The sequence below is a fragment of the Neolamprologus multifasciatus genome, chromosome 6, assembly GCF_963576455.1.
Source record: "Neolamprologus multifasciatus chromosome 6, fNeoMul1.2, whole genome shotgun sequence".
Lineage (NCBI taxonomy): Eukaryota > Metazoa > Chordata > Actinopteri > Cichliformes > Cichlidae > Neolamprologus > Neolamprologus multifasciatus.
In genome coordinates, this window is record NC_140444.1 from 13,825,344 (window position 1) to 13,852,303 (window position 26,960).

The 26,960-nt window shown below is 40.2% G+C and overlaps 1 protein-coding gene across 2 annotated transcripts; it reads right to left on the bottom strand.

The window, feature by feature from the left end:
* Positions 1-11,007: 11,007 nt before the first annotated feature.
* LOC146516615 (voltage-dependent calcium channel gamma-4 subunit-like) lies at positions 11,008-25,499 on the bottom strand. 2 transcript variants are annotated; one of them, XM_085162487.1, is made up of 5 exons: positions 25,300-25,499; positions 24,728-25,177; positions 15,342-15,425; positions 13,286-13,426; positions 11,008-13,013 (listed from the first exon to the last, which is right to left on the bottom strand). In XM_085162487.1, exons 2-5 carry the CDS (start codon positions 24,948-24,950, stop codon positions 12,457-12,459), a joined length of 1,005 nt encoding a protein of 334 aa, XP_085018613.1. In that variant the 5' UTR covers positions 24,951-25,177; positions 25,300-25,499; the 3' UTR covers positions 11,008-12,456. The 2 variants fall into 2 exon arrangements, with proteins under 2 accessions (XP_085018613.1, XP_085018612.1); XM_085162486.1 differs by having other exon boundaries at positions 24,728-25,499.
* Between the last annotated feature and the right edge of the window lie 1,461 nt (positions 25,500-26,960).

Below are 26,960 nucleotides of genomic sequence, written 5' to 3' on the forward strand. Positions count from 1 at the left end.
ACACACACACACACACACACACACACACACACACACACACACACACACACACACACACAAATATGAGTGAAGCCTCCAGCTGACAGATCAGTGACCAGCTACACCCTTACATGTTTCCCAAAGACTTTCAAAAAAATTACATTACTGTATTTTAATCTGCCTCTCACATTGTTTCTGTTTTTTCCCCATGTGGCCAGTATTCCTATCAGTACTGATATCACTCTGAAGCTAGTGGAAATTTCATCATTTACTTTTATAGATAATCCATTGTTATTGTTAGCAATGATTTACTGATTCACTTGTAAAGTGAACCAATATTTGATACCAGTATATGTGAACAAATCTGGGCTTTCTTTGAGTTGACTATTATACTAATACTTCTATGACTGGATGTTATTAGAGACAATGCCTTTCATATTTTAACCTGCAATATGTTTTGTTTATTTATAGAAACATCATAGTGTGAAGTAACAGGTTAATTAGAAAACAGATGTCTCCTTTTGGAAAAACAACAAAAACTTCTAACATTATCCTCATTGGTTGATTGGTTCAGAAATCCATGAAGAGAAAAGAAACTCTGCACACAAGGATGCAGCATTTATGAACCTGTGATTCTATATTAAAAATATCTCTTTATGTGCTATCTCTGGATATATAATCCAGGCTGTTGGCTGTTTAATACAGGGCACTGCCTTTGTCAAAGCTTTATCTTTGTACTTAAGTTTGAATAAAAGTATTTTTACCACACTATGCTTAGCTATGAGTTTATGAGTTGGAAATGCCCAGCAAGCCTGATCCACATCAGTTGCATTTCATAATCTGTCATAAAGTAAAGTTCATACAGGGTCAGGCAACAAAGCATAATATTACTTCAGCTCAAATAAGCAATTTCATTTATTTATGTATTTATTTATTTATTTATTTTGGTTAAAATGACTGCATGATAAGTCATAATTTGTCAGGTAAATAATTGACATTCATCATTGATGAATTAAACATTCATGGTTACCCGTTTGCCACAAAAGGTGTTTAACTTTCTCCTACTTTTAATCAAACATCCTGGCATTATATAATTTCGCAGGACGAAAGAAGGTAAAGAAGGTAAAAATAGCAAAAGTGAGTATTCAGTACTACCTAAACAGATTGTAATGTATTATTGTTCTGTAATGTGTTATTGTAGGCTCTACCTCACAGTATAAAGCGCCTTGAAGCGACCGTTGTTGTGATTTGGCGCTACATAAATAAAATTAAAATTGAATTGAATTAAAGGAAACTCAATAAATTCAAACTTCCATTCTTGTATTATACAACTAATAATAGATACAAAATAATAGATATCAAGATAATAATAGATAATAATAGATAAATAAAACAGAAATATAATGGGGCACCACCATTGCGTCACAGAAAGAGGAATCCAGGCTCAAAGACATTTTATACCACCAAATCACAACAACAGTTTTCTCAAGGTGCTTTATATTGTAAGGTAAATGTAGCAGAGAAAACCCCAACAATCAGACGAGCAAGCACTTTGGTGACAGTGGGAAAGAAAAACTCCCTTTTAACAGGAAGAAACCTCCAGCAGAACCAGACTTAGGGAGGGGTGACCGCCCTTCCCTAAGTCTATACGCCACAGCCGTTTAGGGTGAGGGGAGGAAGACAGGACTTTTAAATACTATAGTATAGGAGAAATATGCTCTCTCTTTCTAGCCCCTGTCAATAATCTTGCTGAAACATTTTGGATCAACTAAAGGCTTTTCAGGGAGTTTTAGGGCATCCTGATTATAATGAATTACATTAGTCCAGCCTAGAAGCAGCAAGTGCATTAACTAGTTTTTCAGTGTCACTTTGAGACAGGATGTTTCTAATTTTAGAGGTATTGTGCAAATGGAAGAAAGCCACCCTACATATTTGTTTAATGTGTGCATTCAAGGACGTCCTGGTGGAGGTCAAGGTAATCCCATCCAGAGTAAGAATCTGGTTAAATACCATATTTCTAAGATTTTCAGGGCCGAGTACAATAACCTCAGTTTTATCTGAATTAAGAAGCAGAAAGTTAGTGGCCATCCAGGTCTTTATGTCTTTAAGACATTCTTGCAGTTTAACTAATTGGTGTGTGTTATCTGGCTTCATGGATAGATAGAGCTGGGTGTTATCAGCATAGCAGTGAAAATGTATACTAGGCCTTCTAATGATACAGCTTAAGAGAAGCATATAATGCAAACAAGATTGGTCCTAGCACAGAACCCTGTAGAGCTCCATAATTAACCTTAGTGTGTAAAGACGACTCTCCATTCCCATTAACAAACATGCATGGGATTAGGTTAATTGGTTATTTAAAAATTCACTGTAGGTGTGAATGTGAACATGAATGGTTGTTTATCTTTATGTGTTAGCCCTGCAGCCCTGCCTCTTGTTCTGTGGCAGCTGGGTTAGGCTTCAGCACACCGCGTGACCCTGAACTGAAAAAACAGAAGAAAATGGATGGATGGATATTTAAAATTTGCTTGTGTAACACGTGTACGTATGTACAGTGGGGCAAAAAAGTATTTAGTCAGCCACCGATTGTGCAAGTTCCCCCACTTAAAATGATGGCAGAGGTCAGTAATTTGCACCAGAGGTACACTTCAACTGTGAGAGACAGAATGTGAAAAAAAAAAAATCCATGAATTCACATGGTAGGATTTGTAAAGAATTTATTCGTAAATCAGGGTGGAAAATAAGTATTTGGTCAATAACAAAAATACAACTCAATACTTTGTAACATAACCTTTGTTGGCAATAACAGAGGTCAAACGTTTACTATAGGTCTTTACCAGGTTTGCACACACAGTAGCTGGTATTTTGGCCCATTCCTCCATGCAGATCTTCTCAAGAGCAGTGATGTTTTGGGGCTGTCGCCGAGCAACACGGACTTTCAACTCCCGCCACAGATTTTCTATGGGGTTGAGGTCTGGAGACTGGCTAGGCCACTCCAGGACTTTCAAATGCTTCTTACGGAGCCACTCCTTTGTTGCCCGGGCGGTGTGTTTTGGATCATTGTCATGTTGGAAGACCCAGCCTCGTTTCATCTTCAAAGTTCTCACTGATGGAAGGAGGTTTTGGCTCAAAATCTCACGATACTTGGCCCCATTCATTCTGTCCTTAACACGGATCAGTCGTCCTGTCCCCTTGGCAGAAAAACAGCCCCATAGCATGATGTTTCCACCCCCATGCTTCACAGTAGGTATGGTGTTCTTGGGATGCAACTCAGTATTCTTCTTCCTCCAAACACGACGAGTTGAGTTTATACCAAAAAGTTCTACTTTGGTTTCATCTGACCACATGACATTCTCCCAATCCTCTGCTGTATCATCCATGTGCTCTCTGGCAAACTTCAGACGGGCCTGGACATGCATTGGCTTCAGCAGCGGAACACGTCTGGCACTGCGGGATTTGATTCCCTGCCGTTGTAGTGTGTTACTGATGGTGACCTTTGTTACTTTGGTCCCAGCTCTCTGCAGGTCATTCACCAGGTCCCCCCGTGTGGTTCTGGGATCTTTGCTCACCGTTCTCATGATCATTTTGACCCCACGGGATGAGATCTTGCGTGGAGCCCCAGATCGAGGGAGATTATCAGTGGTCTTGTATGTCTTCCATTTTCTGATGATTGCTCCCACAGTTGATTTTTTCACACCAAGCTGCTTACCTATTGTAGATTCACTCTTCCCAGTCTGGTGCAGGTCTACAATTCTTTTCCTGGTGTCCTTCGAAAGCTCTTTGGTCTTGGCCATGGCGGAGTTTGGAGTCTGACTGGTTGAGGCTGTGGACAGGTGTCTTTTATACAGATGATGAGGTCAAACAGGTGCCATTCATACAGGTAACGAGTGGGGGACAGAAAAGCTTCTTACAGAAGACGTTACAGGTCTGTGAGAGCCAGGGATTTTCCTTGTTTGAGGTGACCAAATACTTATTTTCCACCCTGATTTACGAATAAATTCTTTACAAATCCTACCATGTGAATTCATGGATTTTTTTTTCACATTCTGTCTCTCACAGTTGAAGTGTACCTCTGGTGCAAATTACTGACCTCTGTCATCATTTTAAGTGGGGGAACTTGCACAATCGGTGGCTGACTAAATACTTTTTTGCCCCACTGTATGTCTGGATGCCTTACCATATAAGGGAACCAGAATGACCGTTTAACCAGTCTAGTCCAGTCTTTCCCACACCTTAATATAGTTTTGATTGATGGCACTGACATAATGACTCTTTATAGAAGAACAACAGCTGACCTCAAAGACATTAGTTGCTTCACCCTTTGACCTGACTGGAACTCAGGGAGCCCACTGGAGTTGTAGGTGTACATCCAATTCCTCAGGGGAACTTTTCTGGCTCTTCAAATATCTTCCAAGGGAAATCATCTCATTTTGTGGACTAATTGGACCAGGAAAAGCTTAATCACTCTGTGGTCATCTTTGCTCTCGTCCGACCAAAATCAGTCACGTTTGTCTTTACAAGTTAGAGATATCTGGATAGAGCCAGTCTATGTTTAGATTTCAATACCAGTGGGATCTTATTTGTGAACACTGCACAAATTCATAATCTGGTGGTGTCATAATTGAGAAGCACTGTAATGATTCTCAGAGGAAGAGGATCCACGTGCAACAGACAGCTTTTTTATTTCTCTGTTTTGTGCATCTTTTACCATCCTTCACAAAACCTGGAAATCCTTCTTAAATCACCATCTTGCAGGATGTATCAATTGCTAAAGCACATCTGGAGGAGAGAGAAGGAGGCTCACCAGAGGAGCTGGAATCAAGGATGTAAGGGCATATCTTTTGTAGAAGTGCTTTTCCTGTGACTCGAAGGCGAGACACACAGCTGGAATATAGCAAGCAAAGTACTCTAAAGATAAGTGTTCCTTTGGATTTGGTTGTTTCAGTTGTTTTAGTTATTTCAGGTGATCAAACCTTTCTCCCACCATTTTTGTGATCTCTGTGCCGCTATTCATATTTGATTTGCACATTTTTAAAATGAGTAAAATGAGGGCTTTGAAGGATTGATGCTTCATTTTGCCAAATGCCTGCTATGTCAAATCCTCTCCCTTATGTATTTTGTTCCTCTCCTCTCCTCACATGTCATTTGTTGGTTTCTGCTGTTGTAGTTCACCTGGTTGGGCTTTTCACTTGGCTTTAAAATAAAGTTCCTGACTATATCTCAATATGAATAGCAACAACAGAAAATAAAAGCCATTCACATTTGAAACAAAATCATACGTACCTTATTTCTGAGGAGGTTTTCTATAGTCTTCATTTTGACCAACCACCAGTCTAAAAAGAACTGAATGCTTAAACTATTTGATAGGGTAGCTGGTGGCATAATACTAAAAACAACACTGCATAAATGATGATCTCATAATAAAAGAACAGAGCGTGTAATCATGAGTAAAGGTTAAGATGATTATCAATCATTATTGTATGTGAGAGGGCTATTGTTATAATTTGTAATAATTAGCAATGCCCTCCTTCACCCATTGCAAATTACACTGGCCAAGATTTTGTAAGACCAAAATCTAAGACTCATTTAGTCAGAAACTGCAGTAACCAGATGCCTTTCAGTTTGTATTGAAACCTAGCTGTCAACTCAACTTGCTGCCAGATAGGGGTGCACCGATACCGATACTGGTATCGGGTATCGGGGCCAATACTGTAAAATGTGTGTGTACTCATACTCGTAAAAGTTAACCGATACCATGAACCGATACTAACTTATTTCATTAATCAGAGGGTGGCTTGTCATTTCTGTTGTAGTCTTTTAGATTGGTCACTAGGGGGACATCCCGTGCTAAACAGGCACAGGGTTAGGCGAGTGAGACTGGCAGCTCCAGATAAAAAAAAAAGAGAAACTGGAGGCTGCTGTAGCTAGGCTAAACAAATTTCAGCAGTGTGGACCGGAACAGCCAACTGCAAGTACTCAGATCCAAGTATCGGTATCGTATCGGTTTGAAAAAATTGGTATCGTTGCATCCCTACTGCCAGATTGTTAATCCGCTGATGTGGTTGTGTATACACCAAAGAAAAGTCAGACTTTCTTTGCTTTAGCTGGCTCAACAAAACCTAAAACCCCAGTGGAAGATAACAATAGCAGTTATTAATTTTCTGTGTTACGCCTGGATTGCTGCTTTCAGAATCACATATAAATGGATATTTCACTCATCATGTGACTCTTTTTCCACAGAAAATGATCCTCAGGACCGCTGCCTACACCAATCAGATACATTATTAAGTAATGATGATAAAAATAATTATAACAATATGTAAAAATATAACTCTAAAACACAGAGCTGTTGCAAAAAAGACTTGAAATTAACTCTGCAGACAATGGTTAAAATCATTCCAGTGCTGTTGTTTATTCTTAAGGTGATGGCTCCAAATTAGAGTTCTGAAACTTAAAAACTGATGGATTTGAACATCGAATGGTACCTCCCAAAGCCTAATAGAGGAGGTGGAAATCACTTTAATTTGTTAACAGATCTGAGCAAAATTAATCTTAGTGATTGAACAGATGTGTTATGTGTTCTAGAGCTGCGATTTCAGCTGTGTAAAGATTCTGACTTTAAGCCTGACACAGCTTGCTCACTGCTGCAATACTTACCTGCAGTCATTTCTTGTTGTCATTTGAAAGACTGTTCATTAAATCTGAACTTTTTGATGTTGTCCTGCGTTTGAAATCTTCTGATGAACTTTGACAAAGTGATCTTGCAATTTAGAGGGAACCCGCTGCGGAATAACTCATCATCTATCTGAGCTCCCACTGATGGTGGAGGCTGAGATAGGTGCTTTACTGGAAGGGACACAGTTAGGGAGCAGTTAGGGCTGTCCGTTTTGTGGTTTACCGCTATGGCAACTGTTGGATCAATAAACCATTTATTTTTCTCTCTGCATGCATCAAACCTCATCTTCTTTTGTTAATGAAATCAGGCCTGAAGCTCTATCACTGTCGGCTTCTGCACCAGTCTTCAGCTGGACTACCTTGTTGCATGTGATATAAGGCATCTGAAACAACCAAGATCCGCTCGACTTGCCATGGAATCAAGAAAGGGTAAGCACTGATAGGTTTTGTCACCAGTAATGAACTTAATCCAACTGAGAAAATGATGTAAAGCAAAGACGCATATATTATATGCATTTTACTTTATTTTCTCTTCTGACATGCATTTAATAAAACACACTCTTTATGTGTATGCTTTGCAGGAGCATACATTATAGATCATTATTTTTATTTTAATAAAATTCAAAGGCCTCAAATGGAACATCAAAGTTGTATTTAGACAACAGATACTTAACTGTGACAATAACGTAAAAGAAAATAGTTGCCACCTCAGCCAGCTTCATTCTCACCTCTGTGATGACTGATGGTCCCTTGGTGCTCTAATTTTAAAGTCAGCACTAAAACTGGTGCCTGAATACCAGTTCCCTTGTGAATAGCTTTCCCACAGAGTCTGACTTAATCAAAAGGTTACTTTGGTATTAGCAAAACAGCGTTGCATTAATGCTTGCTTATTGTCAGCTGCTTTTCTGCAGACTGTAATATAATTGGATATGTTACGCTACACCATTATGATCTGGTTTTTGATGTGTCATAGCTGCTTAAAGGGGTTAAACTCCAACTGCTGCTGGCTAAATCCGGTCTTAGTGCAGTGACAGATGCCGTCCTAATGGTTGCCCGTGGCTCCTGGATTGACGGTGTGGCACAGGGAGTGAGGAATCGTGTCCCCTGCTAGGAATAATGTCAGCCATTTTAAATTTTAAAAAGAAATCGGGAGGAACCAGAGAGATGTGATCAAGCAGAGGAAATCATATCTGAGTTTCACATTCGTTCTTTAGCCTCACAACACATTCTGTGCTAATAAACAATAGGCAGATGACATATTACAAAACTAGTCACATCCTATGCTTTGTTAATGGGTTTTCCTTGTGAAGGCCACCTCTGAGTTTGAGTTCCTGTATGTCTGCCTCTCCACTTTCCTAACTGTGTCCACCTGTGCCTCGTTTCCAGTTCGCTCTCAGTGTAGTGGGCTATTCTCCAAATGGATGGACGGATGTTCCCTGTGCTCCATGGACTTTTTTACCTTTATTGCCATTAAATTTTGTTTGCCTTGAGGACCATCAAAGGGGCAACCGTGCCACCCTCCTGGGAAGAGCTGAGGAGAGCCCCAAACGAGAAGTCACCCAGCAGCCACGGAGCAGAGGCCAGAGGGGGTTGCAGTGACGTGCCCGCGGGCTCTGCCGGCAGCCAGCTGTGCCAGAGAGCACCGAGCTTCAGGCCCAGAGGCCTGAGGGCACCCCACTCCCTGGAAGGGGCCCAGCCGGGCCACAGGTGTCAGGCCCCGCCAATCGGCCACCAGGAGTGAGTCGGTACATACATGAGTGCCCAGCCCCAGACACCAAGAACCACGAACACACCAACGTCTGAGGGCATCAGCCACACGCAGGGAGTGTGGTAAGGGGAGGTAGGCCTCCATGCTTTGGAGAGCCTGAGATGTTCCCAGAGAGGTGGAGTCTAAGACCAAACCTGACATGTAGACAGAGACGAACAGGCGCACGCAGACACAAACGTGCATTCCCACCCCCATATACAGAAACAAATACTCGGCACTCACCCAACGTGTAGACAGACACAAATAGACACTGCACAGACAGTCACACTCCCCAAACATACTCTATATCCCAGGTCCAGGTACACCTGCCCCCAGAGGGGCAAACAGTACCTAGACCCAGGAGATAGTATTTATATCTTCAAGCCAACAACATGGTGTATGAGGCTGACCTTGTAGGAGTACCATTTTACAGCACACAAAAATGATTTTTTCTTTGTGCAGTCCCTTAAGTCAAAGCAATAAATATTGTTGGTTGATTAACTTTATATATCCAGTTTAGATTTGGAATTAGGACAATTATAGCTCACACACTTGTTTACCTGGTAAAATAAAGTGTTGCTGTTGTAAAAGCTTTGCTATGGCATTTGTGTGGGTGTTTTTTCATACAAAGATAGATAAAGTATGAGCTGTTGTCCCCTGCTGTCCAAAAACAGGACCAGACTTTAAATCCTGAAATCTTATTCTATCCTTCCTGAACAGCAAGATACTACTGCTAACAAGCATGTAGGCTAGTCCTGCGACTGCATGGAGAGGTGACCCTGCCATTTTCCTCTCAATTACTGGAGAAGAATTTGATGGCGCCCAACAGGAAGGGGTGGGGTCGAGAGAGGGGGGCATAGCTTTTTTATGGATGAAAATATCAGTGGGGGCTCATGGCATTCATAGGGCTTAACAGCTTGGGTGATGGCTGGAGAGAGGGGGGAAAGATGAATTGCTCAAATTCAGGGCTGGGATGGAAACCGGGTCATCAGACCAGTTCAGCATAATAAAGATACATCACACACAAGCAAGATGGAAAATAAGTCTATTGTAATTCAAGGCATACCCTTGTCCACTTCAGTGACTTGAATGACAACGATAGCGGGGAGAGCAGGGACTTTACAGCGACTATACAGGCTCTCCTCTCATGGATCGGTAGCCTTAAACACACAGTGCAACCACTGTGACACCGATTTGCGAAAACCAACATCCAAATTAAACCGATTCCAGCTTCTGCTAAAAATACCCAACAGGGAAGCAAACCATGACACGGAAGCCAGACAAGCATGATGTACTATACCGAGAATGAGTAATTTGAACTTATACTAGCCCTTCGCGCACACACACACACATGCAAAACACCCACTTTACTCCAGCTCTTGTTTGGAGACAGGGAGACAAGCTTTTCAAAGTCTGGATGAGTATTTATGAGCCTGTTAGTTCAGTCAAGCATTAAGTTGGCTGATGCCGATTTCCTTTAACACCCTGTGGTTGGCCGCCTGTCTTTCATGCAGCTTCATAGTAGAACATAACAGGCCTATCAGCCCTGCGTCATTACCTAAATACTTCTACGAGAAAAAGCAAAGGCTATGAAAAATAACGGCATGCTGTCTGTTCAGACTGAGTCTCAGCTCATATTTTGCATTAAACCAAATGTGAAGACAGCTGAAAGTTGAGTTTTGGAATTTGTCTCCCTGGTGGATGAGCTTGACAAATTTGCATGGGGGTGGCCATGCTTACTAAGTTAATTATATCCCGTTGACACACATGCACATACAAAATGTGCTCATATATAGTAGTCAAATTATATCATAAGCAAATCACAATTTAAATGGGAGATTGCAGCGTTAAAAACTCTCCATATATTTGTGTTAGCTGATGTTACCATGTAATGCTAGCAAGCTTGTTTAGAAAGCTGTATTCATGTCCAGTTTAATGCAGATGTGCATATACTTGCTTATTAGTGGTAATTAAATGGCTAATAAGAAAAAGGATTTCACCCAAAAAAGAAGCAAAAACTGGGTGGAAACAGACATTTTAATGACTCTAGTGAAATCTAGCAGACAACAATTGTTGTAGCTGCTTTTTTAGGAACAGCTATCAATGAAAGAGGTTCAAAGAACGCCCAAACTTTAGGGTCCAGATGGGTTATAAAGTAATCCACTCTATCTATTAGTGGTTTAGACACTCACCTAACACATGAAAGATCACCAGATTGAGACTGGGATTGGTTGCATCAGGTATAAAAATCTACCAAATCAGACATGCAGCAACACAGTGCATGTAAATATAAGGAAGTCACTGAGAGACGCTAGCTAGCTAGTTCACTAGCACCAACGTCTATTGTGGTATTAGTTTGAAGAGAAATCTTTTTTGGGAAATTGCTTTGAGCAATTCAATTCAATTCAATTCAATTTTATTTATATAGCGCCAAATCACAACAAATGTCGCCTCAAGGCGCTTCATAGATACAGAGAAAATAATTAATAATTAATAACTTTAATCCAAAACATTTAAGAGCATGAATGGATGTGTGGTTAACTGTAGTCATCATTGCTATAATAATGCCAAATCTATACAGTTAGACTATACAAAACAAAGGGACATTATTACATCCTCACACAAAAATCTTTATTGTTGTTTTTTGTTTTGAAAACCATAACTTCCCCAACAGCTGATTTTGATATGGATCAGTAATAATACAGAAATACTTAAATATGAGATTACAAGTGTCTGCAAGTGTATTTTTTTGGAGCATGATCAAAACTCTGTACCAGACAGCCCTCCCATAAAACCTTCCCCAACACAAAGAAAGTAAAGGCAGAAGCAGGAGTCCTGTTAGAGAACAGCAACACAAAGAGCATGATATAACCTATGCCTTTAAACACGCCAGCTGTAACAGTCTGTCTGGCTTAGGTAAGGAACTCATTTGTTCTGTACATCGTCCCTGAGCGAATGGAGAACAAACTACACAGGCAGTCTGTACGTATAAACACTGACACATTACACAGCATACTGGAATGTACTGACATTAATATGTGCCTTGTCACTTTTAATATACAGTATATATACAGAGATCCATATTCATAGCACAATTACGCCATGGTGTGGTAGGCGTGTTTGAGATCCATAACACACTCACACACACACACACACACAACCCCGTCCAGCGATCTTAGCGAGGACCTTCATTGACATAATGCTTTCCCCAGCCCCTTACCGTAACCATTAAAAATGAATGCCTAACCCTGACCCTAAACCTAACCATAACCTAATTGTAACCCTGACACTAAAACCACATTTTGAGCCTCAAAAAGGCCTTCAAACTTGTGAGGACCGGGTTGTGTGTCCTCACAAGTGACTGTTGGTTCTCACAAGTATAGTAGAATGCAGATTTCGGTCCTCACAAAGATAGCTAGACAGGAACACACACACACACACGCGGCAACACATATTTATGACATGACTCATGTACATGATAAAGGTTATTAAGATGCAATAAAAGTATTCAAATGGGCTTTGAAAGGCTTAAAACTATAAAAGATGTACAGATTGAGTTAGCACCATTTGTGTTAAGGTACAAACAAATACAATACGATTATATTCTGATAACAAACGGTTACATAGATCACTTTTGCAAACAAGTTTGGCGGGTTATTTTCATCTTAATCAAAGGAATTCTTTTTCTGAGACTAAAGGTTCAAGGCAACGTCATAAATGACTACCTTTACAGAATACAAGGACGGGCACATTTCTTTCTGTAAGAGCAGAATATTCCTTCCAGATTTTAAGCATTATATTTTTCAAAAACCAAACTCTTCAAATATTGCTACAAAATTGTGGCAACCACAATCATTAAAAGTCATTTCTTTCTCTCACCCATTGAAATACTGGTGTTTTTCTATCACAGAGGGATGTAAGAAAAGCAACTCTAAATTCGGACCTTTCATTGCTGCCGCTGCCAAAAACAGTCCTGGGGAGAAAATACCCTTTTCTCATCAACTGTAAACATCTAATGTGTACCATCAAGTTTATTGTTGGATACACTCCTGACCTCATACTGGAGTGGTTCTCCTGTTTCCTCCATCCTTGACATCTTTCTGGAAGCAGTTGTGGACTTGTAAAAACCTGGAGTCCCGCTCTGGGCTGTAGGGCCCTGCAGTACCACTTCCACCCTTCAAAGGGTCCCTGCTCAGGGAATAAAGGGATATACCGCCTACTGGCAAATTCAGCCCCAGCCCTGGTCCCCCCCCAATTCCTCCGCCAATCTTCATTCCCACTGGGGAGGGCTCACGGGATGGGTCACTTGACCTGGAACTGGAACGCGATCGCCTCCGCCTGTAGCGGTAACTTGGTATGCGAGAGTACGGCGAAGAGGATGAGGTGGTTTTGATGAAGTCACGTTTGGATCGGGAGCGCGTCTCTTTGTTTTTCTCAATATAAATGTTGACTGCAAGAACGCCCACTGACTCTGCTACAATGAAGGAGAGGGCACCGAAGTAGAAAGACCAACCATAGCTGTACTGGTTCTTCTTGTCCTCGTCTTTCTTGTCACTCGGGTCGCCGGCATTGCTGGAGATGTAGACGATGATGCCAATTATATTGCTCAGGCCTGAAGAGAGGATAAACGAGAGAAGGAATGCTGTTGTAGGAAAGGTCAAAACTGAGACTCTACATGTAAAGAAAATCAGTGTTTTTGCCATTGTCCTTTTGTGAGTGTGAGAAAGGTGCACTCTAATGACTTAAGACATTTTTGAAGTGCACTGTATCTCAGAATAAAACCTGACCTTTTCCTTCTTTCACTCTCTTGCACTACACACAATCTATTTGTTGTCACCTTGGTTTTGATTCTTTATCTGTGGTACGCTGTCTGACTCGTCCTACCTGCAGCTACAAACAGGATGCCTGCACTGAGCAGGATGTTGTTCTTGCTGCTGTAGATGCGTCCAATTCCAACACACAGGCCACCCAACATCAGAAGGATTGTGCTGAGAATTGGAAACAGGCTTGATGCACGAACTATACCTGTTTAGACGAGAGAGACAGAGAGTGTGAAAATGTCTTGTCAGCACAATTGAGAATATAATGTAAACTACTTCAAAAAGAGAAGATAACCACTGTAAAGTGGAGCACAGGTGAAAAATATATACCCCTCAATATTAGATTATATTACATACTGGCACACAGACATTATGTCTAATGGGTAAGAGAACTAACTAAAAAAGGACAATTAATACTGAAAGAAATACCATTAGCTTCACAGGTGTTTGATCCTAGACTACAGATACTACAGACCCAACTATAATACAGAGAAAACCCAAGAAATCAGATGACCCCCTTTGAGCAAGTGCTTTGGCGACAGTGGTAAGGAAAAACTCCCTTTTAACAGGAAGAAACCTCTGGCAGAACCAGGCTCAGAGAGGGACAGCCATTTGTCACAATCATTCAGGGGTGGGCGGAGGGAGACAGGACAAAAAACACTTTGTGGAAGAGAGTCAGAGATGAATAATAACTAAGGATTAAATGCAGAGTGGTACATAAAGACATAGGGAGTTTAGTTTTCCACTAAAAAATAATTCACTCATATTTCCAAGGTCCTTACTAAAACAGTTCAGCTAATCCATCACCATCTCATCAGTTAGAATCATTTTTTCATTTTTTACATTTCACCATTTTATTATTGCTTTAGTGAGCACCACATGAGGACTTAGCGGAACTGCTAACAGTAACAGTGGTTGTTGCCAAGGCCTCTGTTTTGTCTTGTCTTCTTTAGTCTGCAGGCTCTCTCCCTCTGCTTTGAGTGAGTGCAAGATTACTTACAGGTGCATAGAGTCTGAACAAAGCCCCACTGACTGTAGCTGCTGAAGTTACCTTTAAATGCTCACTGCTCAACACCAGAACATCGTCTGTGCTTCAGCAATCCTTTGGTTGATCGAAGTCTCACTTGCCAACCCAAGCCCAAGCCTTTAACACAGTTTCTAGTCCAAAACTACAAATCCAAGTCTAACCCACAGGCTAGGCAGCTATACTGTAAGTTTTTATTCTTTTACAGTTATTGCAGTACAGCACCACACATTAGTAAAATAACTGGAATCGTTTATTCGCCTTGTTTTATCATCAGAATTTAAACCGATACAATTTATCTTTTTCCCGCAAAATATAGAAATATAGTAATTTCTCTTTCTAAATGGTTTCAGTTAGCATATAGGCAAAAATTGTGATGGGTATGTTTAAAATAAAAAACTCCAACACTTAAATGCCACTAGAGGGAATTTGTGAGCAGCCTAAAAGCTGAAGAAACAGCAGTAGGTGACACGCCCTGCCGAACAAGCATCATTACTCTTCCACGAGTGAAACAAATGAAGTGAAATAATGTCCGGTGGCTCAGCGCATAAAGGTTTTTACAGATACACAGTCCAGCTAGCATATTCAGCTGCCTTTTTAAAAAAACAAAACATAACCAAGTGATTCCAGAATATTTTTTTCTTGAGCTTATTGAAATTCATATTGTGGACAACGCACGAAATGGTAACAGTTGCCTTGAGGCACAGAGCTGATCTGAAACCCGAAACATAAATAAATATTCAGTAAAATGATTAAATGCTCTGTAATTTTCAGTGCATCTGTTTGTTTATTTATTTTTAACAAGGGTATTAAGCAAAAGGCCAAGGCCAAATATGAAATCTGCTCTCATGTGGCCAAAGTCTGGCCTGTTTTGAACGGGCCTTATTACTCAGCACATAACACACTTCATTATCTCCATTGTTCCAATTGCTGTCATGACATCAGGCTTTTTATGGGAAAGGGATAGACATGCCATAACACATTAATTAGCCCGGTAATAACTCTATCACATTCAAGAAAAAAGAAGAAGGAAAGAGCAGGGAGTGAGGGATTAAGTGTTGGAGTGTTTGAAGATGAAGCGGTTGCAGTGACTTACGTAAGATGTACTCTGAGCTGTCTGTATCGTAGTCGTTATCCTCTGGAAAATGATTGATCCGAAAACAGCTTCCTTTGTTGATACCTGTGCAAAAGCCAAAAACACACTGAGTATGAATGTGACTTGTGGCAGAAAGAGTCTGTGCGGGTCGAAACTACAAAAATTAAAACAGCAATTTGGGTCTTCATGTTGAAAGTTAACACGAGAAGCTCAGAGATAAAAGGAACCACACATCGACCGTTCACTCAATCAGCATGCAACTTTTATGAACCTGAGACAAATATGTTGCAGAAAGCTAAAGTCTATTCTCAGCAAAGTATATCTAACCGGGAGAAGACATGTCCTGTTTTCACCCATAACCGTGTCAAAAACCATTTGAGGGCAGACCACTGTGGATCTGAGATTCTGAAGTTCCCAAGCCCTCGGGCACCTTCTATTCACCCAAGCTCTTCACTGAGAAAATCTTCCCTCCACTTTTAAGAGAATAAAACATTGGAGCATTATGAATATTGAAAGGTTAGACTTTGAATTTAAAGTCTGGCTCTTGAATTTCCTGCCTGAACTTATATATTAGAATTTATTAGAACTTAAATCAAATACACACAGTATCTTAATCCAAGAAATCAAACCATGCCTGTCGATTGTCAGCCCTGTCCCGTTTAATTCTGCAGATTTCAAATTGCTAATGTGAATAAATGTGGAAGAGTCATCCAACATGCCAATATTACACTACAATTAAGTGGAAGAGATGAAGTACTGATATTCTATCCTAGTCCACATGCAGTAGATTCTTGAACTCAGGCATAAGCAATCAAGTGACATCTACCTTGTAGAACATGGGTGCATGTAAACAGTCCATAAGGAAGAGCAGCTGTTTTAGAGGGAGATGTTTCTAATCACTAATTATAATCCAAAAAGTCTGTCACTATTCAACATCAATTCTCCTTCGCTTTGCCTGGCGGGGCGACAAAGTCAATAAGATGTGAGTTAACTCACATCTTATTGACTTTTCCAAACTTCAGCTATGCCAGTTGCCTGCTGTCATAGCCAATGAATCTGATCGCGATGGCATCATCCCCAAGAGCTCTGTAAAGGATGGAGGATTGTCTTTCTTCCCTTCAAGTTGCAAATTTGTTATGACAGTCTTATTCCAGCATCCATGGCAGAATTGTTTAATGAGATGTTTTTCAGTTTTACAGGCAAGAATGTCTCATCTTTTGACAACAATTCAATGTGAACAGTAGTCACTGGAAGTAGGCATAGGGGCTTCCACTGGGCCCATGGAGTGTAGTTAAGAATTCAGCAACGAATTCTTTTCTGCCTTGAACACTGGCCAAGTCCGAGTCAAAATACTGTAGGCAAAGAAGTCGGCGTGGCTTCAGGAGTCAGATCTGTTGATCACATCAGCTTAAAGGGACAACAAGCTTTCGAGAATACACCCAGTGACATCCACTGACAGACTAGAATCACCAGGAAGTAATCCACTGTGAGCTTTTCATTAGTTTTCATCAGCTTCATCACTGTTTTCTCCCCCTCATTGCTAAGCATCAATGTCTTTGACAACTCTTTGCATTTCAGGTGTTTTTTTTAAATCAGTCTTAACTCTTTAGACCTCTTCAAATACTTATGAATTTCCTCGTCTTTTTTGTATTTGTATCACCACTAACAACTAAATAACTAATAATCATAGAAAGTTGCATCCACCTCTAACTGTAACAGTCCAAACTAGGGATGCACCGATACCGATACTGGTATCGGGTATCGGGGCCGATACTGTAAAATGTGTGTGTACTCATACTCGTAAAAGTTAACCGATACCATGAACCGATACTAACTTATTTCATTAATCAGAGGGTGGCTTGTCATTTTTGTTGTAGTTTTTTAGATTGGCCACTAGAGGGACATCCCGCGCTAAACAGGCACAGGGTTAGGCGAGAGAGACTGGCAGCTCCAGATAAAAAAGAGAAACTGGAGGCTGCTGTAGCTAGGCTAAACAAAATGTCAGCAGTGTGGACCAGAACAGCCAACTTTTGGAAAGGTTTTGGAAAAGTGATGAAAAATGTCAAGAGAAAATCCACTGGCAGTTTAAATAACAGAGGCTCTGACTCATTTTATCGCTCTGGATGACCAGCCAATGCCGGCCGTGGAAAACATAGGATTGCACTGTCTTCTCAGCATACTCAATCTGCGATATGAAATTCCCAGCCGCCCATACATCAGGGAGATAATGGTGCCAAAACTTTCTGAAGAGGTAAAGACAAGCAGTGTGTGCGCGATGTCAGTCCTTGGTTTAACGGCACAGTGGACTGATGATCCAAGGGCAGATGGGGAGTTCATTTGTCAATGCCAAATACATTATTTTGTTTGTTTGTTTACAATATGGACACCCTGCAATAATTTAAAAGTTTATTTTATTCGCAAACCTAATTTGTATTTATTTATTCCGAAAGCTCGAGACAGTGCCAATAATTCAGTGATATTTTGTAAAATTACAATGTGGAGGCTCTGCAATAATTTAACAGAAGTGTTTTTCTGTATTTTTCACTTGAAATTTTTTGTGGTCATTTTCATTAAGATATTATTTATTATCGGCAGAGAATATAATAAAACCTGTCTTCCAATTAATTGTATTTGTGTGTGTGTGTGTGTGTGTGTGTGTGTGTGTGTGTGTGTGGTAGAAGTATCGGTTTTTGTACTCTGTATCGGCAAGTACTCAGATCCAAGTATCGGTATCGTATCAGTTTGAAAAAATTGGTATCGTTGCATCCCTAGTCCAAACCTTATGTGCAATCATTATGTACATTTTATAATATGTAAAATACCTCATGTGAGGTGCACTTTTCATTACGTTACATAGACATGCACATAGCTTCTAAATAAATGCACTATTAAGTGCCAAACTCACTATAATTTACTATAATACATCAGTTAATCAGTTAATTGTGTTTAAATATTGTACTTTGTATTCCTATCCTGTCATTATATTGTATTGTATTGATATTATTTAAGCCTTTTTTTTGTACCATATGAGGGAGTATTGTCTTAATTTCATTACACTTGCATGATGACGATGAAGAGTCTTGAATCTTGAATCTGGAATGAGGTGCCTTTGATTTGCAGGCACTCATTAACTGTTACTGAACCTTGCAATATCATAGACCAGCGTATGGAAATCTCCACCAGGTAGCTTTGAAGCCGGTTTTCTGCAGCTGCAATCTGTTATTCAGTGCATTCAAATGCACTGTTGCAAATACTGGGAACAGGATTTCCACTGATGTTTGAGCAGTTGTTATTAGTTTGGTCAGCAGTGAGTTGAGGGTTAAAAATCAAAATCAGCACGAACACTGGCTGATTAGCTGCAATCACTGGCTGCTTCTTCTATGCCCAAGTGGCTTTACGCATCCTCAAGCTAGATCACGTTTCTGTGATCGACAGCTCATTCAGATGGTTCATACATTTTTGGGGTGGAAATGTTTTATGAGGCAGGACATGCATTTAGACAACGTGACACAATGAGTGCAAAGAAAACGTCTATGTTTCACATTTAGAGCTTATGTCAGTGTTGCCACCAGCGCACGGTTTTGATGTGCAAAATTTATGATTCTTACGGTTAATTTCTGAGACAGCTGGGAAAGAAAATTAAAGTCAGGCTGAGATAAAGTGATGAAACATCCCTAACAGCCCAGATTCAGTCTGTCGGCTCCACGCTCTTAAATTCACTCTTTCAGTCTCTTTGAACACCCATTCTGTCTTTTTTTCTCTCGCCACAATCATGTCTGAATAAGCCACTTTATCCACTCAGTTTTCTTTTCAATTTTTTTGTACCAAGAAAACTTGTTAAGTAAGATTATTGTGTTGTATATTTGTTATATTTGTAAACATACTATTTTAGTGACACTGGATCAGTTTTTTGAGTGTGTAATCCAAAAGGTCTAAGGAGCAACAGGTATAGAATATTAAAATTTCATATATAAAGTACACATATGTATGGTTACAGTTGGATGTATAGCCCAGGAATGTTATATCAGTGTCAGAAAATTCAAAAATCAATAACATTACTATAATTATATGGCTTCTAGATTGAACATATGAGTAAAAAAATAACAAAACAGCTGACAGTTAAAATCTATTATAATAAAAATGAAATAATCTACCCCACTGTATTGCTTAATCCATTAGGAATCATTAAGAATTGATGACCTACCCTATGCTCCATTGCATGGGGAATTTTCCATTCTATTTTACTTAAATAGCCCCAAACCAGTTTCCTCAAGGCACTTTACACTGTAAGGTCAAGACTACAACAATCAGATGACCACCTCTGAGCAAGTGCTTTGGCAACAGTGGGAAGGAAAAACTCATTTTTAACAAGAAGAAACCTTTGGCAGAACCAGGCTCAGAGAGGGATGGTCATTTGCCACGACCAGTCAGGGGTGAGGGGAGGGAGACAGGGGAAAAAAAGCCTAGACCTATTGCACAAAGGATTCAGGGTCACCTAATCCAACCCTAACTATATGCTTTATCAAAAAGGAAAGTTTTAAGCCTATTCTTAAAAGTTGAGATGTGTGTCTCCTGAATCCAAGCTGGGAGCTGGTTCCACAGAAAAAGGTCTCAACCAAAGGCTCTGCTTCCCATTCTACATTTAAATACCCTAGGAATATCTGTGTAACACACATTTTTCGAGAAATGGGGCAGGGCTACCTCAGTAGGTAGGGTGGTGGCCCCCATGATCGGAAGGGCGGGGGTTCGAATCCACTGAACGACTACCCTGAGGTACCCCCGAGCAAGCTGCCGTCCCTACACACTGCTCCTTGGGTGCCCAATGGCTGCCCACTGCTTCACAGAGTGAATGGGTTAAATGCAGAGAGGAATTTCCTCCCGGGGATCAATTAAGTATAGATTATTATTAAATGTTCAGCCAGTTTGGGAATTGTTTTGTCCAGCTACAGGGGCTGTGTTTCTCAGGCCATTGTTTTAACTTAATTAGAAATGTTTTTTTACTTTGTCAGTGTGGTTTGTGTAATATTCATATTTGATAATATTGTTCCTCAGCCAAACATCTGGGAGAATGAAAGTCATCTTTTCACCTGATATTTTGGTCTATCCAGAGACAGTCATGGTGTCATGAATAAAATCAAGAATCAAGAATCAGGTGCAGTTTAGAGCTAATTCCAAGGTGTCCAGTCTCTGCACGTTATGCATCCAAGCTTATTCATAGCTTTGATTCATCCTGTGATCAATCCTGGCATGTTTTTAATAGAGTTGTGAGATCCAAATCGATAGCATACATTTCTGCCTGTTTTTTAAACTGTTGAGGCTCAGACATAAAACACTTGCATTAAAGCTGACAAAAATGTGTACGCTAACTTTTTTCACCCAGACAGAACATTGATCTGGAATCAATAAGGGAGATGGACCTACAGACACAATCAATAATGACATTTTCTTCAATAAAATCTTACCAATATCCAACCTGAGCTCCCCCCTCTGTATGTTCACTGTGGGGACAATGCAGTCACTGTGGCAGTTAGGTTAGATTTACTCCAAATATGCTCGACCTCATCTCAACAGAGTAAATTTATCTTGGTTTCAAAGAGCTCCCAGCAGCTTCTTTCTATGTTCTTTAGCACCAAATAAGTTTTTTTTCTTGACATTAACACATTTGCCCATTTGTCTTTCACAGCGAGACTGTGCAAGTATCACACTGTCTTTGATGTCATTTTAGGAGGACAGCTGCTGTGAGTGTGATTTTTGGCATTTTTACGTGGGTCCCGATTACTGCTGACACTGTGAATCAACAAATTATTAGCTGGTTAAAGGTCTTGCGCTGTCCTTTCCTTCTGTCTCTGAAGGAATTCTGAATTTTTATTTTCTCTGGTCCATTCTTTGTCCATTTTAAATACGTTCATACACTTTCACAGGCTAACAGTAAATCACAAGTGTACTCTTTTTTACCCCCAATGATTACTGAATTTAACTTGTCAGCAATCACAGGTGGATTCAGTTTTGCTGTATTTGGTTTATGTTGTTATTTTAGTGCATTCTTTCTAAAGTATGTTTTTGGCTATTCATAGGTGGAAGCACTTTTCTTGTCAACTTAAAAAAAAATATTAAGAAGTGATATAACTTTAAATCTTTTAACAAGTTCAGAACGGTACATTCACTGCTATGGTATAGTTGATTGTGTGGATATAAATCAAACATATGTGAAAGTAAAATAACCATATCAATATTTCATGCAACAGCAGTAACAAAATGATCAAGGGAATGTCAGGAGAAAAGAAAAGAAAAGAAAAGAAAAGAAAAGAAAAGAAAAGGAAGCTCACTGGGGGAAGTATCTCCCAAGAGGCCCTGTGTCTGAGAGAGCAGGGCCCATCTTTTATTGCTCAGCATAGCTTCACCATAGCAACCTCCCCCCAGCAACCCAGAATCACATTTCTAGCTCTTCTCAGAGGACGCCTTTGACATCTTACTAATGCATTCATCAGCCAACACACACGCACACACACACACACACACACACAAGAAAAACAACCCTAACCCTCATCACCACATACAACGCCACATAACAGTTAACTAACCTTTCATGACCTGCATGAACTGAAAATTTAAAGTCAGACCAAGTGTTTGCTTGAAGTGTGAGTTTTTTACTTATTTCAACAAGACTCCACTTGTATTCCATTAAAGTTCATTATCCACCAGTGCTCACCTTCATCTAACCATCAGCTTGTTCTACAAGACAAGGCACTTATAGATGTCTGTTTGCTACTCTTTGCAACATTAGTCAACATCTCCTGAGGCTCACCCAGCATCTATGCTGTTGAATTTACTTAATAAAAAAGGATGGATTCCTTAGTATTATACACTAAGTTGTAGAAACTGAGAGACATTTTTTTAATGTTACGGGAATGCATTTAGTACTACCGTTTTCAAGAGGCTGTATCCCAACTGACTGGACATGTTGACTTAGCCTGGGTTTGTATGTGTCATGGTTCTGGGTCAGTTTGACCCAGTATTTTGAGTTATGTTTTGGTGTGTTTTTGCATTTTGGATTCTTTTCTTATTATGATGATAATGATGATTATGACTCGGTTTCAGTTATTCTTGTTTAGGGATTAGTTCGTAGGTTTTGTTCTCATGTTTATTGCAGGTTTAGTTCAGTGTCTAGTCTGTCTCTCAGTGTCGTGTCTGCATCTCTGTTTAGTGGTGTCTTGTTTCCTGTTTTACTCTGAAGGTTCATGTTTCTGTCTTATGTCAGTGTTTCTAGCTTTGTTCCCCCTGTCTCATTAGGTCTTATTCCTCCCAGCTGTGTACCCCTTCTGTCTCTAATTCCTCGATGACTTCCTCAGTGTATTTAAGCCCAGTGTGTCTTTGTGTCAGTGTCGTGTCGTCTGTTAACATTCCTGTCATTCTAGCTACACGTCATAGTTTTTCAGTCTCTGTTCTGGTCATGTTCATAGTAATCTGCTCCTGTCATGTTCTCATAGCCTTTCATGTACCAGTCCAGAAGACTGTCCTTTGCTTTTTCTTGTCGTGTGCATAGCTCTTAGTTACAGTCCAAATCAGAGTCTTAGTTTTTCTTAGTCTTTATTTGTTTCCCAGTTTAGGCCCTTTGTTTAGGTCATTATGTTTATGTTTGGTTCTTTTTGCTTTACTATTTACCGGCCCTAATAAAGGCTCACTTTAAGTTCAGTAAACATTTTTGCCTCCTTCGTCTGTGTCCGCACCTGGGTCCTCCAAACACCCTCCTCACGGTCTGCCCTCGCAGACCGTGACAGTATGCAGATATAGAGGTGTGCCACTAGATAGACTTACACAATATTGCAGCAAAATTGCTGATGTTCTCTATGCATGAGAGAGAACAAGGAAAAGAGCAAGAGAGGTTGTGTTACTTTCAGTTCCAGCTTCATGCAGATTGTAACACCCTTCTAACATTTTAAGCAGGAAATGAGAGGATGGTGCAGAGGGAAGATGTTTGAGAACAGCGTGCACGTCTGCTTGAATCTCTTAGGAAGATTCAGAGAGGGAACATGTCTTTTGAGTAACAGGATTACAAGAAATCCATAAATAGCCAGGCTTTAAAAAACAAAAAAACAAACAAACATGAAATTCCAGTAAAAGTAGTAATGGTAGGTGCTTGGAGTGTGAGTTCAATAATGGCTGTATTCATCTCCACACAAGACAGACTCCTGGGTTCTGGGAAAGTGCATTGTCACTTAGATCCCTCACCCCAACTCTTTGGAAAAGGCACTGTACCCCAAGTTGTTCTCCAAGTTACTGGTGATAGCCTGCTTTGCAGCTTTGTAAATACATGTGAATTATGAAACACAGTAAGGTACTTCGTCATTGACGAAAAAAAGGCGCTTTGTTTGACGGAGCATTCTTCTATTGTTGTGAAGCGATTTTATACTTCTAATTTAGTTGTTCTTCAGGTAAAAGAAAAAAAATCATTAAGACTGAGAATTTCAGAACCAATGGTAATGGACAGCGCCACAATCGAAGACGTCATTGGTGACTACTTCCGCGGATCAGCTGATTGTTTGCGTCTATTAGAAGTCTTTTCAAGGAAGCGGTCCGATGGACGGTGGATAGGTGTGTCTAAACATTAACGACCTGTTCTCACAACGTCTCACAACATGGAAAGGCGATCAGGAGCGAGATGCAGAACAGCTGAGGGAAACAACAAAATTCCCTGAAACAACAAGTCAGACGCTCCTCGGAACAGATTAAAACAAAGTCTAATACACCGGAAAGCGCTGCGCCCCCTCTGAATGCGAAAAAAATCATTCTTCCATGCTCTGCCATAGAAGCAAACTCACAGCATTAAATCGTATTCGTTTTCAGGCCATCATCTCTCCGCTCTTTCCCTTTTCAGTGAATGTATAATTTACAAAGGGGGAAAACATGTAAAAGATTCGTTACGCACACACAACTCCACCTTGGTGCGCAACACGAAGCTCTTTCAATCAGATTCTCATAGAAAATATAATACTTGTGTAAATTATTAAATTATGTTTTATGTCATTCCATCAAAAAAGGGAGAATTGACTCTGATAATAAAGTTCAGAATCAGCATACTTTATTAAACCCTAAGGAAATTGTGTTAAATGGTTTGTTATAATATCACACAAACTGTCGCAGGTTCCAAACAAATGCGAACTTTTTTTAGAAATTAGCAACGTTTCTGGTCTGGTCAGGTGTTCAGACTCGTTGACTATTTAATTAATCTCTCTGTGCACACTGTCACCTCCCCCACGTTAAAGCAAACATTCGGAAAAAATCAGGTGGCGCAACAGTGAGAAAATCGTTCATAAGCAGTCGAAATAAAACAAAAAAAAGTTTGGAAACTTACACAGTCACTGCATAAGGTACCAGACTTCGTTTACCTTCGATGCAGCAAATCCTCCACAGCCCGGAGTGCGTCAGGTCCCCTTTGACTTTCTTGGTTTGCATCTGGGTTTCATCGGTTGTTGCATTAGTTGCATTGCAAATATAGGCTCGGGAATAAAGCCAGTAGTCGGTGCCGATGGCGATGGTCATGAGGCTAAAGGCGACGAAGGCCCCCACAATAGCCAGCAAAGTCTGAACCCCTCGGTCACACCATGCCATGGCGTCTCATAATGTGAAGATTCTCCACAGCAGCTTACGCACACCGTGAGGAGCGCACGGTACCAGTGATCATGGCTTGGGGGGAAAGGACTCGCGTGTTGATCCTCGTTTTGCTTAATTAACGCTTCACTTTCTCCCAAACTTCAATCGGACTTCAAACCAAGTTGCAGAAATTGATCGACCACAGCTTTCGTTTAATTCCTTACAGTGAGCTGGTGTCTTCAATCCTGCAACAGGTGGAAATTTAACACAAAACACAAAAAAAAGAAGAAGAGAAAAATTCCTCGAACAAGTGCACTTTTTTACCACAACATTTTGTAAATGACGTTTATAACCGCAGCATTCATACGGATCACACACGGCTCAAGCTTCTTTACAGCTCAGTGTTCAAAATAAAACTGGTCGGTTTAACAATGGACGCAGCATCGCTCATCCAGACCACACCTATAACGGATCTAGCCAATTGGAAACGGTGATGGTAACAGCTGTTAAATGAAGAAAACATCACTCTACTGGCGGTCGTCGTGTGCGGGTGGAAAACGGTTCTAGTGCACATAAAATGAAGAAATGATCAACAAGTGTACAGAAACGAAACATAACGAACACTCGTACACACGCACTGTAAACACGCACTGAAAACTGGGCTTCAAGTGTTTAAATGCATATTTAAAATCAAGGAAAAGTCTTAAAAAACACACCACCACTGCTAGGAGAGAGAGGGAGATGAGAGAGATTTGCTTTGTGACTGTGCAGGAACTTTAGAGTTGAAAGGATCACCAGTGATGAAATATTTCTGAAAACATCCATCAAAACAACTTTGAAGTCGGAGCAGTCAGCGTGCAACATTAGTAGAAAAGTAAGAGCAGATCTTTTCACAACGAAAAATCCACGAATCGTTTCTGCTAACTGATAAAAAATCCTATAAAATTATCATAGAATTCTGCCAGTTTTAGACTTTTTCTCTCTCGTATTTTATCTGGAAAAATGCCACCGGACCCCTCCCATCACACATAATGCGATACAGTGTGATGCACATTTTCATCAAAACATAAACGATACAAATACATCCAGTGTATTCTGCATATTTTTTTTAAAAGTTTCTTTTAAAAATTTTTTTACAATTGGTTTATTAAGCCAGTAATTTCATGTATTTAAATAAATTAATAAAAAGGATCCGATAAATGTATAAAAATAAAGGCCAGCGTGATCCACGCCCCCCTGTCGTGGTCTTTTTCACACTAAACAAGAGAGAGGGGTCCATCCTTTAGTATAGATTCAGCTCTAAGATTCCGGACTCTGACTCACTTCCTGGTCCCTGCAGAGTGAGTAAAAAGAATTCATAGTCTCTCTCTCTCTCTCTCTCTCTCTCTCTCTCTCTCTCTCTCTCTTTGTGTGAGTGTGTGTGTGTGTGTGTGTGTGTGTGTGTGTGTGTGTGTGTGTAGGAAAGCCTGGAAATATGAAGTAGGACGGAAAAAAAGAGGATTGGAGGGCAAAAGATAAAAACATGAAAACAGGAATGAAAGATGGAGCAAAATGAGAACAAAGAGGGTGGACAAAGAAAATGAGCACAGGAGAATGTGAAGGCAATTTTGCATAAATACATTTACTGGGAAGCAAGTTAGAAGTATTTGTTCCACATTTTGGCATGTTATGCCAAAGCACAGGCTAAGCTCTCACTCAGATGGTTGATAGGACTGGAGTGCATCCACCAGTCTTTACTCAGTCAGGCTTTATCCTTAAAATGTTTCTTTTTAATAAAGTTTATGTGGACTTGGGTGACCTTACGTCCAAGATGGAAGGTCCTGAGATGTAAAGCACCTCTGAAATACTTACATCTACTTAACCTTCAATTAATTTATGCTACTATTGCAAGATACTATTGTGTCTTCACTTTGGATGTACCTTTGGCAAGTATCTCTGGCTCATAACTTGCACATTTCTGGGCTAAGCAAACTGATTAGTGGGGTTTTTTCAGTTGGTTTTGAATGCACATTTTTTTCTCTCCAATCT

What these genes read in the sequence shown, in the direction of transcription:
- LOC146516615 (XM_085162487.1), bottom strand. Translation starts at nt 24,950, where the DNA reads ATGGCATGGTGTGACCGAGGGGTTCAGACTTTGCTGGCTATTGTGGGG. An exon ending in CAGCTCAGAGTACATCTTAC is followed by an intron (nt 13,427 to 15,341) that starts GTAAGTCACTGC and finishes TCGTCTAAACAG; the next exon opens with GTATAGTTCGTGCATCAAGC. An exon ending in CATCCTGTTTGTAGCTGCAG is followed by an intron (nt 13,014 to 13,285) that starts GTAGGACGAGTC and finishes TCCTCTCTTCAG; the next exon opens with GCCTGAGCAATATAATTGGC.